This window comes from Sturnira hondurensis, unplaced genomic scaffold, assembly GCF_014824575.4.
Source record: "Sturnira hondurensis isolate 20B ecotype Veracruz unplaced genomic scaffold, ASM1482457v3 Scaffold0010428, whole genome shotgun sequence".
NCBI lineage: Eukaryota > Metazoa > Chordata > Mammalia > Chiroptera > Phyllostomidae > Sturnira > Sturnira hondurensis.
In genome coordinates, this window is record NW_028083059.1 from 13,468,637 (window position 1) to 13,492,160 (window position 23,524).

Here is a 23,524-nt window from a genome sequence, read left to right on the forward strand (position 1 = left end):
TATTGTTTTCCTAGATCTGAGCATCAGTCCCACTCAGGGTAGAGGGTAGTATGTATGTTTGGATAAACATCGCCCTGCTTGAGATTTGTTCCTTTGGGTTGATGAGCTGCGTTTCTTAGATTTCTCCAATATAATTATATAAATTTATGAGGTGAAAATAAAATAAAAAATTAATTTTATTATTAAAATCAATTAATTTTTATAAAATTATTTAAAAATAATTATAATTTATATAATTATAATTATGTAATCCTTTGGGTTGATGAGCTGTGTTTCTTAGATTTCTCCAATATAATTATATAAATTTATGAGGTGAAAGTAAAATAAAATAATTATATTAATTTAATTAATTAATTGTAATAAAACTATTAAAATAATTATAATTTCTATAATTATAATTATACAACTTATAATTATAGAAATTTCTCCAATTAAATAAATCAATTTAACAGATTATTGTAACTTTAGCAAGGCTTTTGATAAGTTAACTACAAATTTTTGTGTGAAGGGGAAAGAGAAATAAGCAGAGAATGATAGGGACTACAGCAGGTTTTGAATTGTTAACACAGCCTCAGGGGGCCCTGAGAGATAAAGAGAAGAAAAGAGGACACAAGAGCTTTAGATAAAACTCCTCTGCCTATTAGTTTTCCTTGGGCCAGACTGTTCAGTGGTGCCTGTGGCCTTTAGGTAGGTGCTTAAGTACCCCAAAGTGAAGTCCTCATTTCACCAGAAGGACCCTAGGGTCCTCCTTTTCAGTTTCTCATTTCAGCTCAGGACAAGTTATCTGACATGTCTTTTCATCTGCCTGCCTGCTTATTAACGTATTTGCTATATCCTCTAGGTTTTACCTCCATTCTATCTCTCATCTGTTTCTTTTATCTTTTTAAAAAATTATATTTTACTGATTATCCATCTGTTTCTTTGTTTACACTTTCATTGCCAAAATCAAGTTCAAGACTGCATCACCTCTTGTCTGGATTATTGATTTGTCTTCTAACAAGAAGTCATTATCACCCAGTACCTTATTAGCTTGAATCCATACAGATACATAGACATATTTTACTGAAAAAAGTACCAGTGACTACTCTTTCACAGAGAGCAACCAAATTGACAGTAAACTGCTTTTTCTGACATTCAGAGTCAGCCACAGCAATGGCTAATTTCTCTTTCAATCTCTTCTTTTTCTTCTGTTTCAAATAGCTGCCAAACTCACTGATGTTTCATGAACATGCCCTACCAAATACTTGCAGGACACACTCTGAACTCCTGGTGGTTCTGCCACCTGGAGGATGCTCTTTCATTTCTCTTACCCCAAAGGTGTCTATTTATTAACATTTCAGATATATTTTTATGAAATTCTCCTGATTTTTCTCAATGAAAAGTGATAATTTTAAATTTGAACCTTTATAATTATGTAAACATCTTCCAAACCAGATTTAATTTTTTTCTTTTCTATTATAGTGTTAATTTTTTGTTCCACCTTTTAGATTGTAAACATAATAAGAGAATAAACTCTATTTTATTATTTCTTGTATCTTCTGTACAGCACATCTCAATACCTTAATGTAAAATAAGAACTCTATGAATTTTGTTAGATTGAGAGTAATGTGTAGAGACATAAAAGATGTATTACACTTTAATCACCCCATGAAGAAAGAATGTTTAGATTACACATAATGGTGTAGCTTAAAAAAATATATTGTTTTTCAAATGATCTTGGTTGATGGTAGGCCTTCCAAAAGGTGGTCTGTGATTTTTTCTATTGTTTTCAAATCCATATATATATATATATGTATATATATATATATATATATATATATATATACACAGAAGAGAAAATTATGAAATTGCTTTGGGTCATCGAACTAGTGGAATTACTAATTGGGAGATATATACATATAAACAATAATTACTTTATATATACACATATTTTTTATTGTAATAATGAGCCTTTTTTTTATACATTTCTACCACTTGGAAAACTAGGATTGTTTTGAAGTTGGTGGAAAGGTGTAAGTGTTTCTATCCGGTTCTGTCTAATAAATGGGAATGAATGTTTAAATGGAAGGTATGACGCTGCTGCAGTATAAAGCATCACGAATATTTTAGTTAGCAACTGAGCTTATTAACATAAACAGAAATGAAATTTATGTTCCTAAAAAGACATTAGAAGTATAATAACTATGGTGGGTACCCTAGGGTACTTTACTTAGTGCCTAAAATATGATTCCTGAATAAATACTCCCCTGACCTCCCTAGCTTCTCCTTTGAGTTATTGCTACTAGGGCAAAGCCTTGATTTCAAATGTCTATAACAGGCAGTTAGGGAAATATTCTTCTAGGAATTCATATTAAACAAAAGGAGTTTGTTAAATGTGCACAAGTTTAGTATCTAAATTATTTTATGGTACCTAATTCACTTTATGATTGATTACTCTTTACTACCTAGATACAAAGACATTATCAATCTCTGACTTCTACATTTCTCCCAGTGATACGAAGCAAGAGTCCTTGTTAGCTCATTCGTTCCCTCCCTATTGCTAAAATGGTAAGTTTAAATGTGTTAACATTTATCATTCATTTAGTTACTTCACATGAAAAAAACAAAATCCAACTTTTAATAATAAACTTTTTAAAACTAACATCGGCATCGCACAAGTTTTTGGAATGCTCTCTTGAAATCTTCATTAAAGATTGTATAAATCAGTGGATTTATAAGGGAATTAAGATATCCAAGCCATGTCAAAAAATTTGACATTTCTTCAGAAATTTTACACTTTTCACAGACATTAACAACCAATTCTTTTACAAAAAAAGGAAGCCAACATATTACGAATGCACCCAAAATTAATCCCAGGGTAGTGGCTGCCTTGCGTTCTCTTGTGCCTGAGACCTTTTGCTTTCTCCAAGACTTCTCATGTCTGAGTTGAGACCTGGGACTTTTCACTGTGCTATGAATTCTGTCAAAGTCTGTTGATGGATCAGATAAAGACTTTTCTAGCGTGTAGCGGGTGGACACCAGTCTAGTGGTTTTCTCACCACTCTCCAAAAGAACTTGACCATTCAGTTCCTCCTTGGCAATCCTACTTGCTTGTCTCTTGTGGTATAATGTCTTTGCTGCTTTATATATTTTGTAGTAGAGGATCAAAATCAATGCCAATGGGATGTAGAAAGCTCCAAATGTTGAGTAAATAGTAGAAATAATGTGGTCGTGTTTGATGATGCACTCATCATCTCGACTTGTTCCTTGGTGCCTCCAGAACAGAGGAGGCATAGAGATAAAAATAGATATAATCCAAACCACTATAATCATAATTCCAGTGTTCTTGGGAGTCCTTTTCCTGGCGTACTCGACAGCATCTGTGATTGCCCGATACCGATCCAAAGCTATAGCAGAGAGATGCAGGATGGAGCAAGTGCAGCAGGTAATGTCAACGCTCAGCCAGATGTCACAGACCACTTGCCCCATAATCCAGCTCTCTCTCACAATATACACAATGCTGAAAGGCATCACCAGGACAGCTACAAGAAAATCTGTAACTGCCAGAGAGCAAATTAAATAGTTGGCTGGGTGGTGCAGCTTCCGGGTCACAATAATTGCGGTGATCACAAGGGAGTTGATGGTTGTTGTCATCACTGCCAGGCTGGAAAGCGTGAGGGACACCAGAATCTTGGATGGCATTCTGTTTAATAGTTCTTCTGATGTCCAATTTTGATCAGATGAATTTAAGAAATCCATTTTTTTTTTGTTTTAAAAGATAAATATAGCTGAAGAATGGATACCTGTAACAAAGGAGAAGAGCAGTTGAGAGAAGGCTTTGTAAGCCAGTGAGAGAAAGACAAATACCATATGAGTCCACTCATTCGTAGAATCTAATGAATAAACTGAACTAACAAACAAGATAGAGAGAGACTCACAGAGAAAGACCAGGCTGCCAGCTCTGGGGGTGAGCAGTGGAAGGATGGAGCAAAATAAAGAAAAAAAAAAAACACCTGACAGATTCGGGCACCAGTGTGGTTATTGTGGGGCTTGTGAGTGGGGGGAGTGGGGGGTTGGAGGTAGAGGGGGTATAAGGGAGATCAATGGTAGTGAAAAAATGCGGGTTTTAGAAAGACTTTTCAGAATAATCTTTAAAAAATTGTATATGTATATTTTCCCAAGATATTCTAAGGATTAAAAAAATGACTTGAGAATGCAGATTTTCTTTTATTTTTAATTTAAGAAACCAGTTGGAACAGTACAAACAGTAACTTTGAAAACATTTCTTAACATACAGCTCAAATAAAACAATTTTATGAGTAAATTAAACTATTAGTAAAATTTCTACCATTATGAAATCTAATTAAAAAACTATATTAATCTGCCCTGGCTGGTGTAGCTCAGTGGATTGAGCGCGGGCCTGCGAACAAGACAATCGAGGTTCGATTCCCAGTCACGGCACATGCCTGGGTTGCAAGCCAGTTCCTGGCAGGGGCCAGTTCCCAGCAGGGGATGCACGAGAAGCAACCATACATTGATGTTTCTCTTCCTCTCTCCTTCCCTTCCCCTCTAAAAATAAATAAATAAATATTTAAAAAAAAACAATATTAATCTTAGCTATGATATTCTCTTTGTCTGCAGCAGAAAAAGTTTAAAAGCATGCATCATTAATATTTATTTATGTGTTATATAAGAAAATATTATTTTAAAGTCAGTATTTAAAATCATAAACAATTTTATACTAAATTCAAAGTTACATTGAGAACATTATGATTGAGTTTATCAAGACTGAAGGAAATCTTAATGTATTTTATGTCATGATATAAAGGTCATAAAAAGGAAAGTAAATAAAATAAAATATTTTTAGTATCTCTTAACATTCCATTATTGTTTTATGAAATTAGGAAAATATTAGAATGTTTACTAGTCTTTGTGGATAGAAAGAGTTCATTTAGTTTAAAATAAAATAAAATTAGTTACAGTCAAATAAATGGACAATGCTGCCTGTTATTATAATGACCCACTAAACAAGGTGAATTTGACAGTAAGAAGAGCTCATAAGAGCACAGCCTGAAATGGCAATTACTCTTTCTGCAAGTCACCATGATGACAATCATGTAACCTTACTTTTGAAAGAAGACCTTGCAAACATGGCTTCTGATTTTTGCTTTGGTTTATGCTATTACGTAATTATAAGTCAGATAAGAGTAACCAGAGTATAATTGTTTTTATAAAATAATTTTTTACAACTACCCTTCTCTCTTTCTTTAATAATTCTTTAGCAGCTGCCTATGTCTTAGGAAGAGACAGAGAGAAGATGGAAACCTGACGCTTTATTCTTAGCTATAACTAATAGTAATTGCACTCCCATATTCCTTAAATAATTTTTACTTTAAATGGTTATGTTTCATTTGTTGGAACTAATAGAACAATAAATTTAAATACTTAATATTTTTATATCAAGTGCTTCTTATGAAGTGTGTGTATATTTTAAATCATAGCAGTGCAGCCTATTTAATATTCTGTTGTAACTGGTTTACCATTACTAAATTTAATTTTTATTTTTTCCTATTCATTGAAGGCTGGTTCTGATGGCTCGCTCCTAAGCAAATTGAGTGGCAGAAGAAATGAGAATACCTGTTACTCAGAAAACATGTATTTCTGCGGTGTGTATGTTATAATTTATATCAACAGTTACCTATTTTTAAAGGGCAAGTAAGAAAGCTCCAGGTTTCCACTATTTCCACTGTGTTCAGCCTGTTATGAGAGTTATGCCATATGACCATATTTCCTAAATCAATATTGGAGCATAGTTTCATTGGCACCATCAGAACTGTCATGAGAATCCCTGTTATGTGCTTTCAGCATCACGGGGCTGCACTGTGTTTTGCTATCTTCTTTGCAAACAGCCCTGCGGTGTGGGGCAGTGGGTCAACGGTCAATGGTGAAATGCTTATTCCATTTAGACATCGAAGCATAGCAGATGAATTAATTTCTAATTTCCTTTCAAATTGACCACCATTCTCCCATCATAACATTTGCACTACTTATCCTGTGAAGAAGCTAAATACTTTCTTAATTAGTTAATTCTTTTGCAACAGTATTTAGTGTTATGAGAATTCATTTAAAAGTACTGCCGTTTTCCATGTTATAAGCAAAAATAACTTTCCACTTTAATTTGCCTGATAAACAGTTTTGGCACAAGAGCCTCTTTAAGAGATAATCTTCAAATTATGTTTTGAATAGAATATTGAAAAAGAGAAACTAAAAATAGTTTCTATGTGTGTCTCCATAATAAAAAGTAATTCTGTGGAGAAATGGACCAGCTTATAATAAGAAAGTGAATTATTTGATAATTCAACTGATTTCTCAAAGCACCAGACTGTAGCATTCAAATTAGGTACCTTAAAATGATACTTAGTACTAAGGAAAAATATCAAAACATCATAAATTCTATTGTATTTTATTAAAAATATTCTTATTAAATTTAGAAAATTAATCTTCTGATAGAAAACAAAGAAAATAGGAAAACAATTGGGTTTCCTCATCTTTTTGTCTTATTTTCCTTGTCTTTTATAATTAAAGTATCAATAAAACATGTACGATTATTAATTCAAACATAGCCTTTAATTGGATTTCTTCAGATTCTTTTACATCTAAAGTTCCCACTGTGAGTGTTCATGGTGCTAGGGACCACCTCTGGGTTACCAAACATAGGCTACGGTACACAGATTTCCTCTACTCTTAGAACGTAGACTGTGTTCTGTATTTTGAATGTCTTTACTGGGTAATAGTTAGGATTACTCTAAGCAGAGCCTGTAGTCCCATCAATTATAGGTAGCCTTTCTGATAATAATACAGACAGAATAACTCCCCAGGATTTACTCCCTGACTTATATAAATTAAAAAAATCTAATGTTGATTTATATTCAGTTGTATGTTTATCTTAATGTCCAATTATATTATTCCCATTTAAGTTAAACTATAAACACCTAGTTTAATTTCGTTTAGATTTTAAAGATTGGGGGGTGATACACAGATAGCTTTAATAATAACATTGTAAAAAGACAAAAAAAGTAACATTCAATTCTACTGAGACCTGATGAGAAACTACAAAATTGGCTGCTCCAATTAGAATAATAAAAATACTTGTCTTTTCTGAGTGGTTACTTCTCCAGGGACCATGTTAACTGCTTTACATATATTAACCCACTCAAAAGTCCTTCCTAATCTGCAAGGTAGGAACGGTTATTTTCTCCCACTCCATAGACAAGAAAACTGAAGTATAGAGATTTAATGAACTTTTCTACAATAATGATATACTGACTGATGGAACAAACCCATGCACTTATTCATCATTTTATTGTCTGTGAGAGATTTGTTACTTTACTTAATAAACCGTGTTCTAGTTTTGAGGTCAATAAAGTTTTATTTGTTCTGTAGGAATGTGTTCATAGTGTTTTTACATTTCTTATTCTGCTTTTCCAATTCTGAGATGTCCCTCTGTTCTTATTGTATTTCCTCGCTCTCATTTATTTCTTTAAGAACTACTTATTGAGTGCTATTTATGTGCTGATTAATCTTCCAGGTATAAAAAATACCCCGAAAGAACCACCAAACAAACAAACCTATTCCTATACAAAATAGCAAAATAATACACTGTTCTTATCTTTAAGATACTAGCATGTTTATAAAACAGCTAACCATACTTATAATATGGTCATACAATGCAATAAGGGCATTATAGAAGTATGTATAAAGTGTCCTAGAGCTACTGATGAGGGAGAATTAATCATACCATGGTGAAACAGTGAAAGCCTTTTCAGGTAGAAGAAGGTCTGAGCAAAAGCAGAAGCATAAAAAGGCAGGATGCATTCAGGCATTGGAAGTAAGTAGTCGGATGTGGGTACTGCAAAGGCACATCAGCACCAAGGTTGGAGGAGAGAGGAAGAGAAAAATGAAAATTGCGATAACTAGAAAGACACTATAATATGAACAGTAGATTTTCTTTGCTAGGCAATAAAAAGTCACTGAAATGATTAAGAGGGTAAATGAAGGGATAGGGTCTGTGCTTTTGGCTGAGTGATTGATAAGGTCTGTGCTTTGTGCAGGTAGATTGATTAGGCTTGAAGGGAGTGGTGCTGCTGCTTTAGGGAGAAAGCCTAAGCAAAAAGATTAAAGAGAACTTTCAAGTATGTGCCTTGATCTAGGTTTTTTATCTTCCAACAACACTCTAAAACTAGGGATTCTATACCAGAGGAAAAGATAATTGAATTCATTCTGGATTGGATTAGGAACTGGGATACAGGCTGGGGTCAAAGGTCAAGGAAGAAGTTGGTGGTGATGCTGGGTCAATAGCAGATTCAGAAAGGAGAAGATCAGAGAGGGCAGTTCAATGAGGAAACAGGCCAGGGATAGGTATTTGAGGTCTTGATGAGGTTAAGGAGCAGGTATAATATAGGCTCAGGTCCTGTATGAGGATGAAAAAAAAAGGAAAGAAAGAGAGAGACAAAGAAAGGGAGAAAGAGAAAGAAAGAGAGAGGGGGAGAGGGAGGGGGAGAGAGAGAGAGGAAAGAAAGAAGGAGAAAGAAAGAAAAAAGAAAGGAAGGAAGGAAGGAAGGAAGGAAGGAAGGAAGGAAGGAAGAAAGAAAGAAAGAAAGAAAGAAAGAAAGAAAGAAAGAAAGAAAGAAAGAAAGAAAGAAAGAAAGAAAGAAAGAAAGAAAGAAAGAAGGAAAGAAAGATGTCAGTTACGTTCAGAGCCAAGGATTGCAGTTTCAAATTTAAGAAGTGATTTGAGGACTGGGGTAGGAAAACGGTAATAATTGCTCTAACTCCTTCAGCTTAGTAAAGACTTGCTTACAGAGAGCAATGTGGGTCTTCACAAACACTTTACAACACTTCTGAAGTCAAGGACTTTGCTCACAATTTCCAGGTATGTATATAAATTTTCTTTATTTTGTTATCACTATCTGTTTGATATAATCTTTGTCTCATGAACTCTGGTTCTTGATATACCCTGCCAAGATTTATCAACTCAACTGCCTTTTCAGCTTTGGATACTCATTTCTGCCTGTCACATCTTGCTTCAACTCTGGCCCTATTCAACTAAGGTGATGTGTCTGACTCCCACATTCAACTGAGGGGATGTGTCTGTCCTAGTCTCATTCCATCCTTTGGATTATCATTCCCTTAGACTTCCTGATACACAGTGCAGGGGGGGGGGGTGGCAGAAAAGATTTGGAATGGTGTCCAGAACTCAAAGTGTATAGGAATATTGGAGAGACATATAAGATGTCCTCACCACCACCCCCAAGTGTCAGTTGCCGGGAAGGGACAAATGGAGCAGGGCCATTGAGAGTTGTTTTGCATAGCAACAGTTTTGCAGCTAACCTCTGGAATGGTCATTTAACATATCTATAACCCTTAACTAGTTTCATAGATATGTTAAATATCGGTGGCCAAGTTTTGAGCCAGGGAGAAGTGAGTGGCTTGTACCCAGAATGTAACTGGGGGCTGATCCTCTGAGAGAGTGCCTGTGTGAGAGCCATGTGGCTTTAGCAGAGTGAGGACCCCCTCTTGGCCAGGTGAGGGGGAGAGCCACACTGTTTGGGAAAGATGTAGACCCCTGTAGCCATTAGGAGAGAGAGCCACACGGTTTCAACAGAGTTAAGACCTCCTCTTGTCCAGGTGAAAAGGGAAAACCACGCAGCTTTGCCAGAATGGGGATCCCTGTGGCCAGGTGAAGGAGAAAGACACGCACTTATGGTGGAGTGGGGACCCCTGCAGCTTTGGTAGAAGAGGCCCATGCGGCTTTGGGGCACTCCCTTTGTCGAGTGGCCTGGAAAGCAGAAGAGACTTTGACTGGAACTTGGTACAAAGAACTCTTGCCAGTGAAAGGTGCTGCATGACTTTGGATTAATCGGAGATCCTGCCTGGACAGGCGACACAGCCCACAGTGCCAGCAACCTGAAAAACGGATGTGTGCTCTTTTCCTGATTTACGGTACCTGAAGTTGGGACAGTGGGAGAAGGGAGCGCTCTGTGTGTGTGTGTGTGTGTGTGTGTGTGTGTGTGTGTGTGTGTGTGTCTGTCGGTGTATACCCTAAAGGACTTTGATATTTTAAGGAAGGCATTAGGCCTGAATAGCATTAAATAAACATTTTGTTTCCTTTTCACAAATCTCTGGCATTGAGAGATGTCTTTCCAATTGGTGGCGGACAGAAGAGCCCAATAGATATTAGTATACCGTCCTTGGGAGGGGCCCCTGTTTTCTGTAGCAGTTTTTGGCATCCCTCGGTGGGCCAAGTATTGCCCCTCCCCTCGGACCCTTGTTTAGTAACATTCCCACTGTCTGTAATAATTCCCATTTCTCTCATGCTCAAAATGCATTCACTTTCTCTCCTGGGTGTCCCAAACTCATCCAGTCATGGCATAGTCTCAGAGTCCATAATCTTGGGTTTTGCATGAGATCAAAAAGCAGATGAAGTTCTCCGAGGCTGCGGTGCCTCTTGGTCAGAGGTCTGTGAGGTAAAAAAAAGTTATCTGTTGCCCAGTTCCTAGCATAGAGTGATCAGTCAGGGACAGGATAATTGTAATAGATATCTCCACTTGAAAAGATGAGGGCAATAGAGGCACAAAGTGGCCCCTGATCTGAAATTCACCCAGACAAATGCCAGAGTGCTGTACTTGGAGAGTTAGAAATGCACCTTCATAAGAGGCTCACTTTTGCTCTCTAATTTGGTTGCCTAATCCACTGGATCCTGTGACTCTGGAAGTCTCTCCCTTAACTTTGCTCTCAGAGATGTTATGTGTTTTCTATGAGAACTAGTCTGAATTTACAGGTAAGTAGATTCCTCAGCCTGCTTTTTGCCTATAGAAGATGTTTTTATTTTGAACTACTTCTTTATTCTTTGATCCCAATTAGTATAATTCTTTTAAAAGCTTCATATTTCCCTGTGAATCTAATTGGAAGTCATAACATGCCTCAAAATGCCACATGCATAATTTGTCAAGACAGACTTCTGTCTACTTTGCACAGAATATTAAGTCTGTGGGATAAAACCATTAAGATTCTTACAAGCCCTTTTGTTTAGCTGACAGGCTCTACTAGGCAGTCTCTTAAACCTTTTTGAAGTTTTAACAAAAAACTTTCAAACTCCTGATCTGTTCTTTACCCTAAGGCCATGTTTGCTTTGAGAATCTTTGCTGTCTTCCCAGATAAGTGATGAGATAGAGTTTTGTTTTCCTGTTCAGCAAATCTTATATATTTTGTATATGTTTCTTCTAAATTATACTTGCAAAGTTTAATTCTTCCCTTTCTACACCTTAACATACACAGCTAAGGAAAATAAAACACCCATCAATTGACACTTTAAACATTATGCCTGGAAATCCTCTTTGCCAGATCCACAAGTTCACCAAGCTTATTTTCTTGTATTTACAGGAGACACCATTCTTACAAATTGTTTTGCTACCACAAAACATAAGCTGCCCTCTCTCTAGTCTCCAATATAGTTTTGTCACTTCCTTTCCAGACACCATTAAAAGTTGGCTAACAGTCTCCTCACTGTTTTTTTTCAGTCTCTCCCTGCCACCTGGTCTTAAAGCCAAGGCCATGGGCATTGACCCTGAGCTGATGAGGATGAACTGTGTTAGATTATTTGTTGTCAATTCAGCATCACTACTGAGCTTCCAAACCCTGCAATGTAAAGTGGCTATAGGGAACTATGGTTTGATTATGAGGGGAATTCCCACATGGTTAGGGAGGCAGAAGGGGACAGTTAATGACCCTTTAAATGTGGGTGCAGCTAGATGCATGGGCAGATGTTGACAGGAGCTTCTGTCTGCTTTTGCAAAATTTCTCAGATGTTTCTGAGAGCTACAACAATTTCCAAGGAAGACACTGAGAACTGTCCACTTTGGGACTTTAGGCTTAGATGGTTCAGTGCCCGCTTCTTTAATTTTAGGCAGCAATTGCATTTTGACTTGAAATTAAATTTAGACTTTCCTGCCCTTCTTTTCTTACTTTTCCCAATGGTAGTGTAAACTCCAATATCTTCATTAAATTCCTTATTCTAGGAATATTTGGGTGACTCTGTTACCCTGACTAGTCTTAGACTGATACAAGGAGACACATTGCTAAGTGGTAATTGGAAATTAATAACCAAAATACCTTTAACCAAACCTTAAAAATATTAAGCAAAATTTTCATTAAAACCATTAATGAAAGAGCCTTTAACTTAATCAAATCTTAAAAATTTCTAGAAAGAAGAGAACATGTTGAGTGAAAGTTTACACACTCACATGTCATTGCTTGAATTATTCTGATTTCTGTTTTCAAGAGACACCTGCATAGTGATCTGATACAGTTGGGAAAATAATTGATTACAACAATGAAAATCTTGGGGAAAACTGCAATGCATTCAATGAACACTGTGAAACTAGTTATAGAAGCACCTGGTATGGCAAAGGAAGCAAATGCACACGCACAGTCTCAGTGTGCCGAACTATTTCCTTTGATTCTGGCTGAAACCTGAAGAAGGAGGAATCTGAGTATTGGCGTAGGCAGAGGAGGGTTAGGGGACATGTAAGGAATGGGCTGTGAAGGCAGTAAGAACCGATGTTTATGACATTAAGACCTCAGTTTATTAAGAGACTGTCAAGCATTGTGAATGAAACCCGCAAGCACTAGAGTTGAGCAGAACTTTAGTTGAAACCTGTTTTCCCCATTTACTAGTGTTGGCTTGGGAAAGTCATTTCCGCGTTCAAAGGCTCAGCTTCATTATCTGTAAAGTGAACACAGTAAGAATCAAACCTATAATATGTTGTTAAAGATTAAATATAAATCCCTTAGGTACCTGATACCTAATAAACTCAATATTTATAATTGTCATCTGTAGTATGGAACTAGCAACCCCTAACTTTAGAATTACCATAAGCATTAGTAATGATAGGGGTCTACCGGTATAAAAAGCATTGCTTTTATGTTTACCCAGCCAAAATTCTGTAGTACCCCCATCATTTGGTTTTCAAGTTCTCTAATTCCTGTGTAAGAAGGTGATGGTGGGAGGAAACATGCAATCGCCATGAGTGAGGACATACATATTCTCTCAATATCTGAATTAAAATGGAAAGCGGGTAAGATATTAACAAGTTAGAGATGGAAATTTTGGAAGAGTATTTTCATTACCTTCTTCTTTGCTAACATCCCTTCTCTTTGAGTGTTCAGCAAGACAAGTAGTTCACTCCATAGTGATATAGCTATAATAATGTTATAATGTCTTATGTAAGTAATTATCACCAGGAACTAGATGAACTCTGGAAATTCTATACCCTTACTGGAAAACTACTAAAAAAGTGAGATTTAGCTCTATGCTAGAAGTAAAAAATATTTTTCAAAAATGTTTTTCTAAGGGATAGAAATAGATATTACATGAAAAATGGAAACAAACAAACAAAAGCTAGGGTAGCAATACTTATACCACACAAAATAGACTTTAAAACAAAGCTTATAACAGGAGACAAAGAAGAACCTAGTGATTCTACTTCTGGATATTTATCCAAGAAGACCTAAAACACTAATTCAAAAAGACATATGCATCCATATGTTCATTGCAGTATTTACTTATAATAGCTAAGATGTAGAAGCAACCTAAGTGCCCATGCATAGATGAGTATATAAAAAAGTAGTACACATATAAAATAGAATATTACTCAGCCATAAAAATGAGTGAAATTTTGCCATCTGCAGCAACATGGATGGACCTAGAGGGTATTGTACTAAGTGAAATAAGTCACACAGAGAAAGACAAATACCATATGATTTCACTTATGTGTGGTATTAAAAAAATGAACAAATCAAACTGAAACAAATTCATAGATGCAGAGAACATTTTAATGTTTGCCAGAAAGGAGGGATGCTGGTGGCATATGTGTAAAAAGGGAAGAGATAGCCCTGGCTGGTGTGGTTCAGTGAATTGAACACGAGCCTGTGAACCAAAGGGTTGCTGGTTCAATTCCCAATGAGGGCACAAGCCTGGATTTCAGGCCTTGTCTCCATTAGGGGCACTCAAGAAGCAACCACACATTGATGTTTCACTCTCTCTTCCTTCCCTTCCCATCTCTAGAAATAAATAAACAAACTCTTAAAAAACAGGAAGAGATAAAGAAGTACAAAGTGGTAGTTACAAAACAGTCATGGGGATATAAAGTATAGCATATTGAGTATACTCAATAATATTATAATAACTGTGTATGGCATTAGATGGGTACTAGATTGATCAGTGTGATCATTTAGTAAGTTATAGAAAGGTTTAATTACTATGTTGTACACCAGAATCTAATTTAATATTGTATTTCAATCATAATAAAAATTACCAAAAATTATTTCTAAAGTTAGTATTAACAATATGAGAAATATCTTAATCTAGGCATTTAATTTTTATTCTTTTTTAAAAGATTTTATTTATTTTATTTTTAGAGAGAGAGGAAGGGAGGGAGAGAAGGAAACATCAATGTATGGTTGCTTCTTGAGCACCCCCTAATGGGAACCTGGCCCACAACCCAAGCATGTGCCCTGACTGGGAAACAAACCAGCGACCCTTTCGTTTGCAGGCCAGCACTCAATCCACTGAGCCACACCATCCAGGGCTAATTTTCTTAATCTAGAATAAAATATTAGATTAGACAAAGTCTATCACAAAATTTGGGGGACAAATAGCCAGGTTTACCTAAGCATGAATAAAAACATCATGGTGAATTATTTGGAAAAAAATCACATGCTTGGGATGTGTTAAAATTCAATGAAAATTATTGTGAGGGTAAAAGAAACCTAATTTTAGTGATACTTGATTTAAGAACTTTAATTTTTTGATGCATAATAACTAGTTAGCCAAGCTAAGCTGTCAAGGTTTAAGCAATTTCAAGCACAGCAATCTACCTTTTTTCTCTCTTGGTCTTTTTTTTTCTTTTTAAACAGAACTTGAAAGGCATTAGATTGTTACTTAAATTTTATGTAAATTTAACTAATGGAATAAAAGGTATTTCACTTGAACATGATGTATGCTCTTCTATTTTATTATAGTTTCTTTTAAAAATATGTTAAATTGGAAGCATCGCTCTTCCTCTTTCATGTTTAATCCACTTTCTCTCTTTCAACCCCCTTGACTTAAGCTTTATAGAGTATATATTTACCTCTGATAAGTTTAGTAAGTACCAAGTGATTAACTGAGTATCAGAAATAAAACAAATAATTAATATCAGCATTTATTGAGCACCCTTGGGTTGGTAGACTCATATACAAAGCAGAAATCTAGTAACATGGTGTGAGTGCTTAAAAGCTCTCATATCAAATTGAGTAGCTGATTTGTCATTTCCAACTTATGACATTATAGAATATACAGCCCTGAACCGAAGGCAAATGTTATATAACTGTGATTTGGACCTCTGCTTAAGTGCCATCTAGTCTTCCAGTCAGCTGATTAGTCAAGGCTATTAACAAAATATGAAGAAAATCTTAACATTTAAATTTGGATAAAGCAACTGTACTCGACTGAGACATAGTTAGCTTAAATATATATACTAGTTTCATATAAAGATAAGGTATTACGATTTTAAATAAGATGGATATTTTATTTATTTTATTCAGTTAGCTTTACTTAATCCTGTAGAACATATTTTGTTTGTCTGTTTCACATAGTACATTGTCCTAAAATGCCAAGATATAAATTAAATCACAGAAGTTGGTTAAGGTAGCAACGTCTTGAGATTCAGCCCCCCTCAAATTATGAGAAATCTGTCTATATCTGAATGAGCAGAAAGCAGAACTCCTATTCATATACTTTGACTTAACATATTGTTTTCAATCTGAAAATATTTAAATTGCTATATGATGTGGATCCCAGCTCGTGGGGTCCACAACATTGTGGAAGGGGGGAGAGATATTCACGGGAACTACCAAGTCCTGTGGAGGAAAAGGGTGAGCAGCTTTGCTCTCAAGAGGAGCCAAAAGCCATGGCCTCCACCATGACAGGACTTTATTTCTATCTCTGGGCACATTACATGATGGTCCTCATTTACTATGCACAGGTTGCTTTTAGGTGGTTACCTTTTACAGAAAACGAAGAGCCAATGCCGCTAATCACATCACAGAAGAGGGATATTTGCAAATGAAAAAAGCCAAAGTGATTGAACCAGTTACACTCATGCTTGGAAGGTTTAGCATGGATTTTAGGAAGTTACTTTGCAGTAAATGTTTGCCACAAATCCGGGTGAGGGAGTTTTTAGCAAAAGGCAAGACTCAATGCAGTCTAGGCACATTGCAGGCCTGATTCCCCACGGGAGAACCTGTCTGTGGGCGTGAGTCCTGGGCATCTCTGAGTGGGAACTGGGCCCACGCCACGAAGAACGGTCTCCTACACCTATAGTTTTTCTCTTAGCTAAGATTTTTGGCTTAATGTTTTATAATGTAAAGAAGAAAATTTCATTCAGTAACTTCAATCACTTCTATCCTTTTTTTTTTTTACTGTGATTCCTATTATAGGAGTGGCTTTTTGTTGTTTCTAGATGAAAATTATTTTAAATAAATGTACTTGGAAATTAAACTAGTGAAGTCATATATTTTAAAAATAGTATAAATAAAAATTATAGAGTGTGTTGATATTTCAGAAATGTCTTGGTTAAATGATAAAGGTTTCTGTATTACCTAGTGGTACTTAGCACGGAACCCATCCAAACTGTCATTGCAACAGAATGACAAAATATCAGAGAACACAGTGGTTCAGCCTTTTAATTTGTTGCCTAAATTTTGTGCATCAGTCAGTTAATATTGATTAAACAATGCAGTGTGTGTTAGGTTCTGTATGTAATATGTATACATAAAAGATACAGCCCAAGCCATCGAGGATTATATAGTTTATCAGTAGATAGGGCAAAGAGACAAACACCTATTCAGCAAGCATTTATTTAGTTTCAGCATTGTAGTTGGCATTCTGGGTTATGAAATGGATATGTCAAAAGACATTTTCTTGAAGAGCTCATTGTTGCGTTATATGAATCACTGCACTATAAAGAAAGAGACAGGTGCATCATAGTAGCCATTAAAAAAGAACTCTAGGCATTGAAACCTTTTCTTATAATAGTAAGGATATTAACAGACATACTTGTTGGATATTCAAAATTAAATATATTAAAATGCTTCTATATGAATTGGCAAATTAAGATATTCAAAATGATAATAAGCAGTATATTAAATAACAAGACAACTACTGAAAAATTGTCCTCTTGTTTTACTGAGAATTGATAATAGAGATATTAAGTATGAAAAAATTCACAGGGAGAATTTTGAATATAATTTTTGTTAGTTCATCAGAAGTTGAGGGAGACTTCAGCACGATGAACAATTTTGTTGCCATTGAGAAACTGTCTCAAGCCCTGGCTGGTGTAGCTCAGTGGATTGAGCACAGGCCTGCGAACCAGAGGATCGCGGTTAGATTCTCAGTCAGGGCACATGCCTGGGTTGCGGGCCAGTTCCCACTTCATGGCAGGGGACACATGATACACACTGTGTGTCCTCGGCAGAGGCAACCATACATTGATATTTCTCTCCCTCTCTCTTTCCCTTCCCCTCTAAAGATAAATAAAATCTTTTAAAAATTAAAAAAAAAAGAAATTGTCTCACATGGACAAAGCCAAAGGGGGGTAGAATTAAGGGTGAGAAGTGGGGATGGCTGGGGTGGAGGGAGAGTGGTGAGAGGAAAATGGAGACAACTGTACTGGAACGACAATAAAAAAATGTGAGGAAAAAAAAGAAATCGTCTCTACTTCTTGAGACTTCAAGCTCTGAAAAGATGTTGATCATTGGTGCCACTGAAGTGGGTAGCAGGGCCTGGATGTACTTTCTACATGGCAGTTGTTTCTCTGGGTGGCTGCTGAGCAGATGGAGGTTCCAGCAGGGGCAGGAGCAATCCTTGCCTGCTGCTCTACAGCTTTTTTCCCCCCTGATCCTTTCACTCCTCCCTCCTGCCCCACCCAGAGCTATTAGCTTGCTCTCTATCTATCTATGACTCTGTCTCTGTTTTGCTTGTTATTTCACTTGTTCATTAGATTCCATGTATGAGTGAAATCATATGGTATTTGTCTCTCTCTGACTGGCTCATTTCACTTAGCATAATGTTCTCGAGGTCCATCCATACTGTCACAAAGGGTAAAATTTTCCTTTCTTTGGCCAACTAGTATTTCATTGTGTAAATGTACAATAATTGTTTTGTCCACTCATCTATTGACGGACATTTGGGCTGCTTCCAAATCTTGGCTATTGTCAATAATTTTGCAATGAACATAGGGGTGTGTGTATTTTTTGAATTAGCATTTCAGGTTTCTTCAGATAAATTCCCTGAGGTGGAATCATTGAGTCATAAGGCAGTCCCATTTTTAATTTTTTGAGGTAACTTCATACTGCTTTCCACAGTGGCTGCATCCATCAATCTGCATTCCCACCAACAGTGCACAACAGTTGCCTTTTGTCCACATCCTCTCCAACAGTTGTTATTTGTTGATTTGATTGATGATGGCCATCTGACAGGTGTAAAGTGATAATCTCATTGTTTTCATTTGCATTTCTCTGATGATTAGTGACCTTGAGCATCTTTTCACATGTCCATAGGTCACCTGTGTGTCCTCTTTGGAGAAGTATCTATTTAGGTCCTTTGCCAATTTTTAATTGTATTGTTTCTTTTTTGGTGTTGACTAGTGTAAGTTCTTTATACATTTTTTATATTAATTCCTTATCAAATGTATCATTGGTGAATACGTTCTCCCATTCAGTGGGTTAGCTTTTCACTTTACTGATGGTTTCCTTTGCTGTGCAAATACTTACTAGTTTGATGAAGTCCCCCTTGTTTATTTATTTTTTGTTCCCTTTGTCCAAGGTAATATATAAGAAAAAACATTGCTATAAGAAATGTTTGAGATTTTACTGATTGTAGTGGCTAGGAGTTCCATTACTATGTCAAATAAGAATTGTGAAAGTGAACAACCCTGTCTTTTCCCCCATCTTAAGGGAAACACTTTTAGGTTTTGACCCTTGAGTATGAAGTTGGCTATAGGTTTGTTGAGGTATGTTCCCTCTATTACCACTTTGCTGAGAGTTTTTTCATAAATGGGTGATGGATTTTTTTTAAAGATTTTTAAAATTTATTTATCTTAGAGGGGAAGGAAAGGAGAGAGAGAGAGACAGAGACAGAGAGAGAGAGAGAGAGAGAGAGAGAAATATCAATGTATGGTTGCCTCTCGTGCGTCCCCTGCCAGGAACCAGGAACTGGCCTGCAACCCAGGCATGTGCCCTGACTGGGAATCGAACCACGATCATGTGGTTCGCAGGCCTGCGCTCAATCCACTGAGCTACACCAGCCAGGGTGTGATGGATTTTTCAAATGCTTTTCTGCATTCATTTTTTAGAAAGATTTTATTTATTTATTTATTTATTTATTTATTTATTTAGAGAGGGGAGAAAGGGAGAGAAACATCAATGTGTGGTTTCCTCTCACATACCCTCAGCTGGGGACTTAGCCCACAACCCAGGCATATGCCCTGATTGGGAATCGAACCAGTGACTCTTTGCTTCACAGTCCGGCACTCAATCCACTGAGCCACACCAGCAGGTCTTTTCTGCATCTATTGATGTCATGTGATTCTTAGTCTTCATTTTATTTTTATGGCGCATCACATTTATTGATTACAGGATTGTATCTACTTTTCAGTTTCCATTTTCCTATTTTATAATTTGACATTAGCTATTTCTTTTGGACTGAAGTTTACTTTTGTCATATACATAACCAAGTAAGTGAATGGTACAAAAAAAGATAGAAAATGTCTACCAAAAAGCTTTTAGCAGGATTTGGTCGTGTTAGCTCGGTTGGTTACAGTGTTGTCCCAATATTCCAAGGTTTTGGGCTCAATCCCTTGTGAGGTATGTAAAAGAATCAACCAATAAATGCATAAATAAGTGGAACAACAAATCAGTGCTTCTCTCTCTCCCCCTTCCTCTATCATCTTTTTAAAGACCACGTGATGTAGCACATTATTTCCTTAGAAATGTATGTCACTAATTTAAAGTTTCCGCAAATTCATGTTGTTAATTGAACTAATCAAGGTTTATGAAGAGGGTGATGATATAAAAAGCAGAAAACCAACCAAGTCAGTTCAAGAAAAAGTAGTCATTAGAAAGAATGACAATATTAGACGAGGTGAAGAAATAAAGTATAGCCGGTCCCGTTTGGGGACTGAAGAGGGAAAGGGAAAGGCAAAGGGGGATCATGTTACTTTCTTTCCAGATTTTAGTGGCCTCTTTCATATTTATTTATCTTTGCTCGTTTCTTTACTAACTTTCTGTGCTTGCAGTTCAGCCCACATGAAGTCCTGGTGCCAGTGTTACATAACCGTTCCAGTCAATTGCCTGCTTCATCCCACAGAGAACTGACTCAGTAACTCCCTGCCTATGGATATTCTGAGGAGAATGTTTAAATTGGTTTTAGAGTCAGGTGTCCTTAGATATTGCCAGCAGAACGAAGTCAAGAAATGGCAAGGGGCAAGGTGTAGGTGACAAAAGGAATTTCAGAGAAATTCTTGAATTTCTTTTGGGGTAATTCTTTGATTACCCCCAATTACTGATTATTCCATGCTTTTTCTTTATTTTTATTTTTGACGCTGGTACTAATGTCCCCATTACCCACCCTCAAACCCTTTGCCCTCTCCGACCCTTTCCTCTGGCCATCACCACACTGTCTGTGTCTATGGGTTATGCATGTATGTTCTTTGGCTAATCCCTTCACCTTCTTTCATTCAGTCCCCCTCTTGATTACCCCATGTCAATAATTTTTATTGATACATTTATGTACAAGGTAACTAAATGATATCAGAGCCTTAGAAGTGGCTTAATTTGACCTAATGTGTACTTAGCTGAAGATGAGAAGATTCAGAGTAAGGGTAAGGGCTATGTTGAATTTTTATTCCCTAGTATTTTGGACAATTTTATAGAGTTTTAATATTTGCCTTTAGAAGATCCATGGAAGAGGGTCAATACCTTGGTATTCTTCTAAGGCAGAAAGAAAAACAGATCATGTGAGAACCTTAGGCCATGATATTTTTGGCAATTGGTACAGATGTGGCCCCAATCTCTTTGAAATGTGGTTTTCTTCCCTAGGACATTTTGTGCTTGTAGGACTATATCAAGGCAGTCCCCAAGGAAATTACTCTAATAAATTGCTTTCTATAGTGTCAACCTTTCTGGCTGCCCTCCTTCCTCCCTCCCCACCTTGCTTCTTCTTTGAGAAGAGTTAATCTAAATCTTCAGGTAGAGGAAATAAGTAGAGAACTGTGATAATTGTGTTCAACTGTGCAATTCATTTTAGGGGAAAAGAACCTCAAGGGATTTGTGTGGGTGTTGTGGAAAAAGAAATTGGCTTGAGTTTCTGGATCCTGCTGCAAGGAGAAAAAGGAAAACCCAGAAAACTGGCCTGGACTGGAGAAAAGTCCTGGGGCTAAAAGGGAAAGAGGCATTTGATTCCTCAGTATTAGTCGCTAAATGTTTAATGAGTTGCTATCAAGAAAGAAGTCCGGTGCTCTGAGGCTATAGAAACTGAATATAGACTTTGCTTTCAAAGCATTTACAACTTAGTTGTAAAGACAAAGCAACATGTAGGTTTGGATAAGATATAGCATTAATTTAGAGAAAGTTAAGATCTCTGGCCCTGGGATGCAAATATAGATGCTTTGCCTGAATGCTTGCAACTCCATGGACATTGAGGAGTCACAAAATTCTTAGTTCTGAACTACAAAATCATGGGTTTCCTAAGCATGATCCAGTGTTGCAGGTAACACTCTGAGCCTGATGGGAATATTAAGAAGCCCAGACTGGGGCTTGTAACCAGCAATAGTAAGGCCATAGTTTAGTGTCACCATGAAGTGAGTACACAGCACACAGCAAGTGGCTCATTGATTTCTTGTCTTTGGGCATCACTTTAATGATAAATAAGGCTTAGTGAGGGTAACGCTGAGGTTCCTAAATTCTTCACGTTTAAGCAATTAGGCAACTGAGCAACTCCTTCCTGCCCAATATTTTGATCTATATTAAAAAGCTTTTTTAGAGTTACTTGTGGCAGGAACTTGTTTCAGACCAAGTAAATACTTTTTCAGACCAAGTAAATACTTATGATTATTGTGCCAAAATGATCTTTATAGAGAAGCCACCATATGTTCTCAATGCTTGAAGCAAATGAAAATATTTTAAGGGTAAACTTGGCTTTTTGTTAAATAATCAACTATCAAAAACAAATCAAGAAAATGAAGATATTTTAATAAATAAAAAAGGCCAATAATTTACATTTGGTACATTTATTTGGTTAGAAAGGTTAAACATGTCACTTATCTTTGAAGCTATTCATTTTCTATATATTAAAAAACTAGTAAAATATAATCAGAGTATAAAATCAATGTTTTACTAAACCTTGATTAAACTAATGAAAATGATGAAATCACACATGATTATTTGATATACCAGAAATTAATGAAAAATTCAAAAAACAAAACATAAGTTTTGGTGTTATTAAGGTAAAACTTATTGTACATAAGAATCATTAGGTTAAATTATAGGACTAAAGAAAGAATATTTGGGGAAAGGTTGAGAGTATTGGTTGTCTGAATTTGCTTAAGAGTTATTTGAAACCAATTATTTTGATTACTTTTAAATAATCTTACCAAATAAGGACAAAGTGAATTGTCATTTGTATTCTCTGTTTATGTTTTTCCCCATTAGTTAGATACTATAGAAATTTTGTTAATATAAATCTGAAGAATATAAATACTTAAATGCCAATCAATGAAATTGACATAATTTAGTTTTTAAAAGAATTACTGATGATTTCTCTTCTTGCTAATTTAAGTATAAAGGAGAAAGCTATTATGTTTGTAATGAGTTAATTCCTGACACAGATATACATTTAGTTTCCTTTTTTTATTTTTAGAAACAACTTTGATAGTACAATCTCATATGTTGACTTAACTATAACAAACTTTATTTTTTCTTTTTGAATGTGAATTTCTCTCTTGGCTTATTTTGAATTTTATGCTGAATAAATAATATACTTATTGAAATGTTTGTGAGTGTATGACTTAAAAAAATTGCAGTTTAAAATAGCCTTTGAGGCTATTTCTCACACTATCAATCTTCATTACCTAAACCACTTTTGTAAAATTTAATTAAGGTTTGCCTATTAGTTTTCCATATTGTCCCCTTAAATATTGCTGATCTCAGTAGTTGCCAAGTAGCAATTTTGAATTCTTAGACAGAACTTAATTTTTATCATCTGTTTGCAAGAAATTGAGGTTTCTTTTTTCTTTTTTTCCTTTGTGGTATGTCAATATTTAAGAACTAAAAATTTACCTATTTTCATTATTTGTATTCTATATGTCCTTTTGATCCAATTTATATATTTAGGCACCTTTAGGTTGCCAGATAGGTTGCCACAACTAAATAACAGAATGCCCAGTTA

General features: G+C 35.9%; 1 protein-coding gene across 1 annotated transcript in view; it reads right to left on the minus strand.

Annotated features, from left to right (window-relative positions):
• Positions 1–1,985: 1,985 nt before the first annotated feature.
• HTR1F (5-hydroxytryptamine receptor 1F) overlaps positions 1,986–23,524 on the minus strand; it is a 96,208-nt gene continuing 74,669 nt past the window's right edge. Inside the window, exon 2 of the mRNA XM_037058844.1 lies at positions 1,986–3,782. Coding sequence (XP_036914739.1) covers positions 2,638–3,738 — 1,101 coding nt within the window. The 5' untranslated portion in view covers positions 3,739–3,782 and the 3' untranslated portion in view covers positions 1,986–2,637. The remainder of the gene's footprint in view (positions 3,783–23,524) is intronic.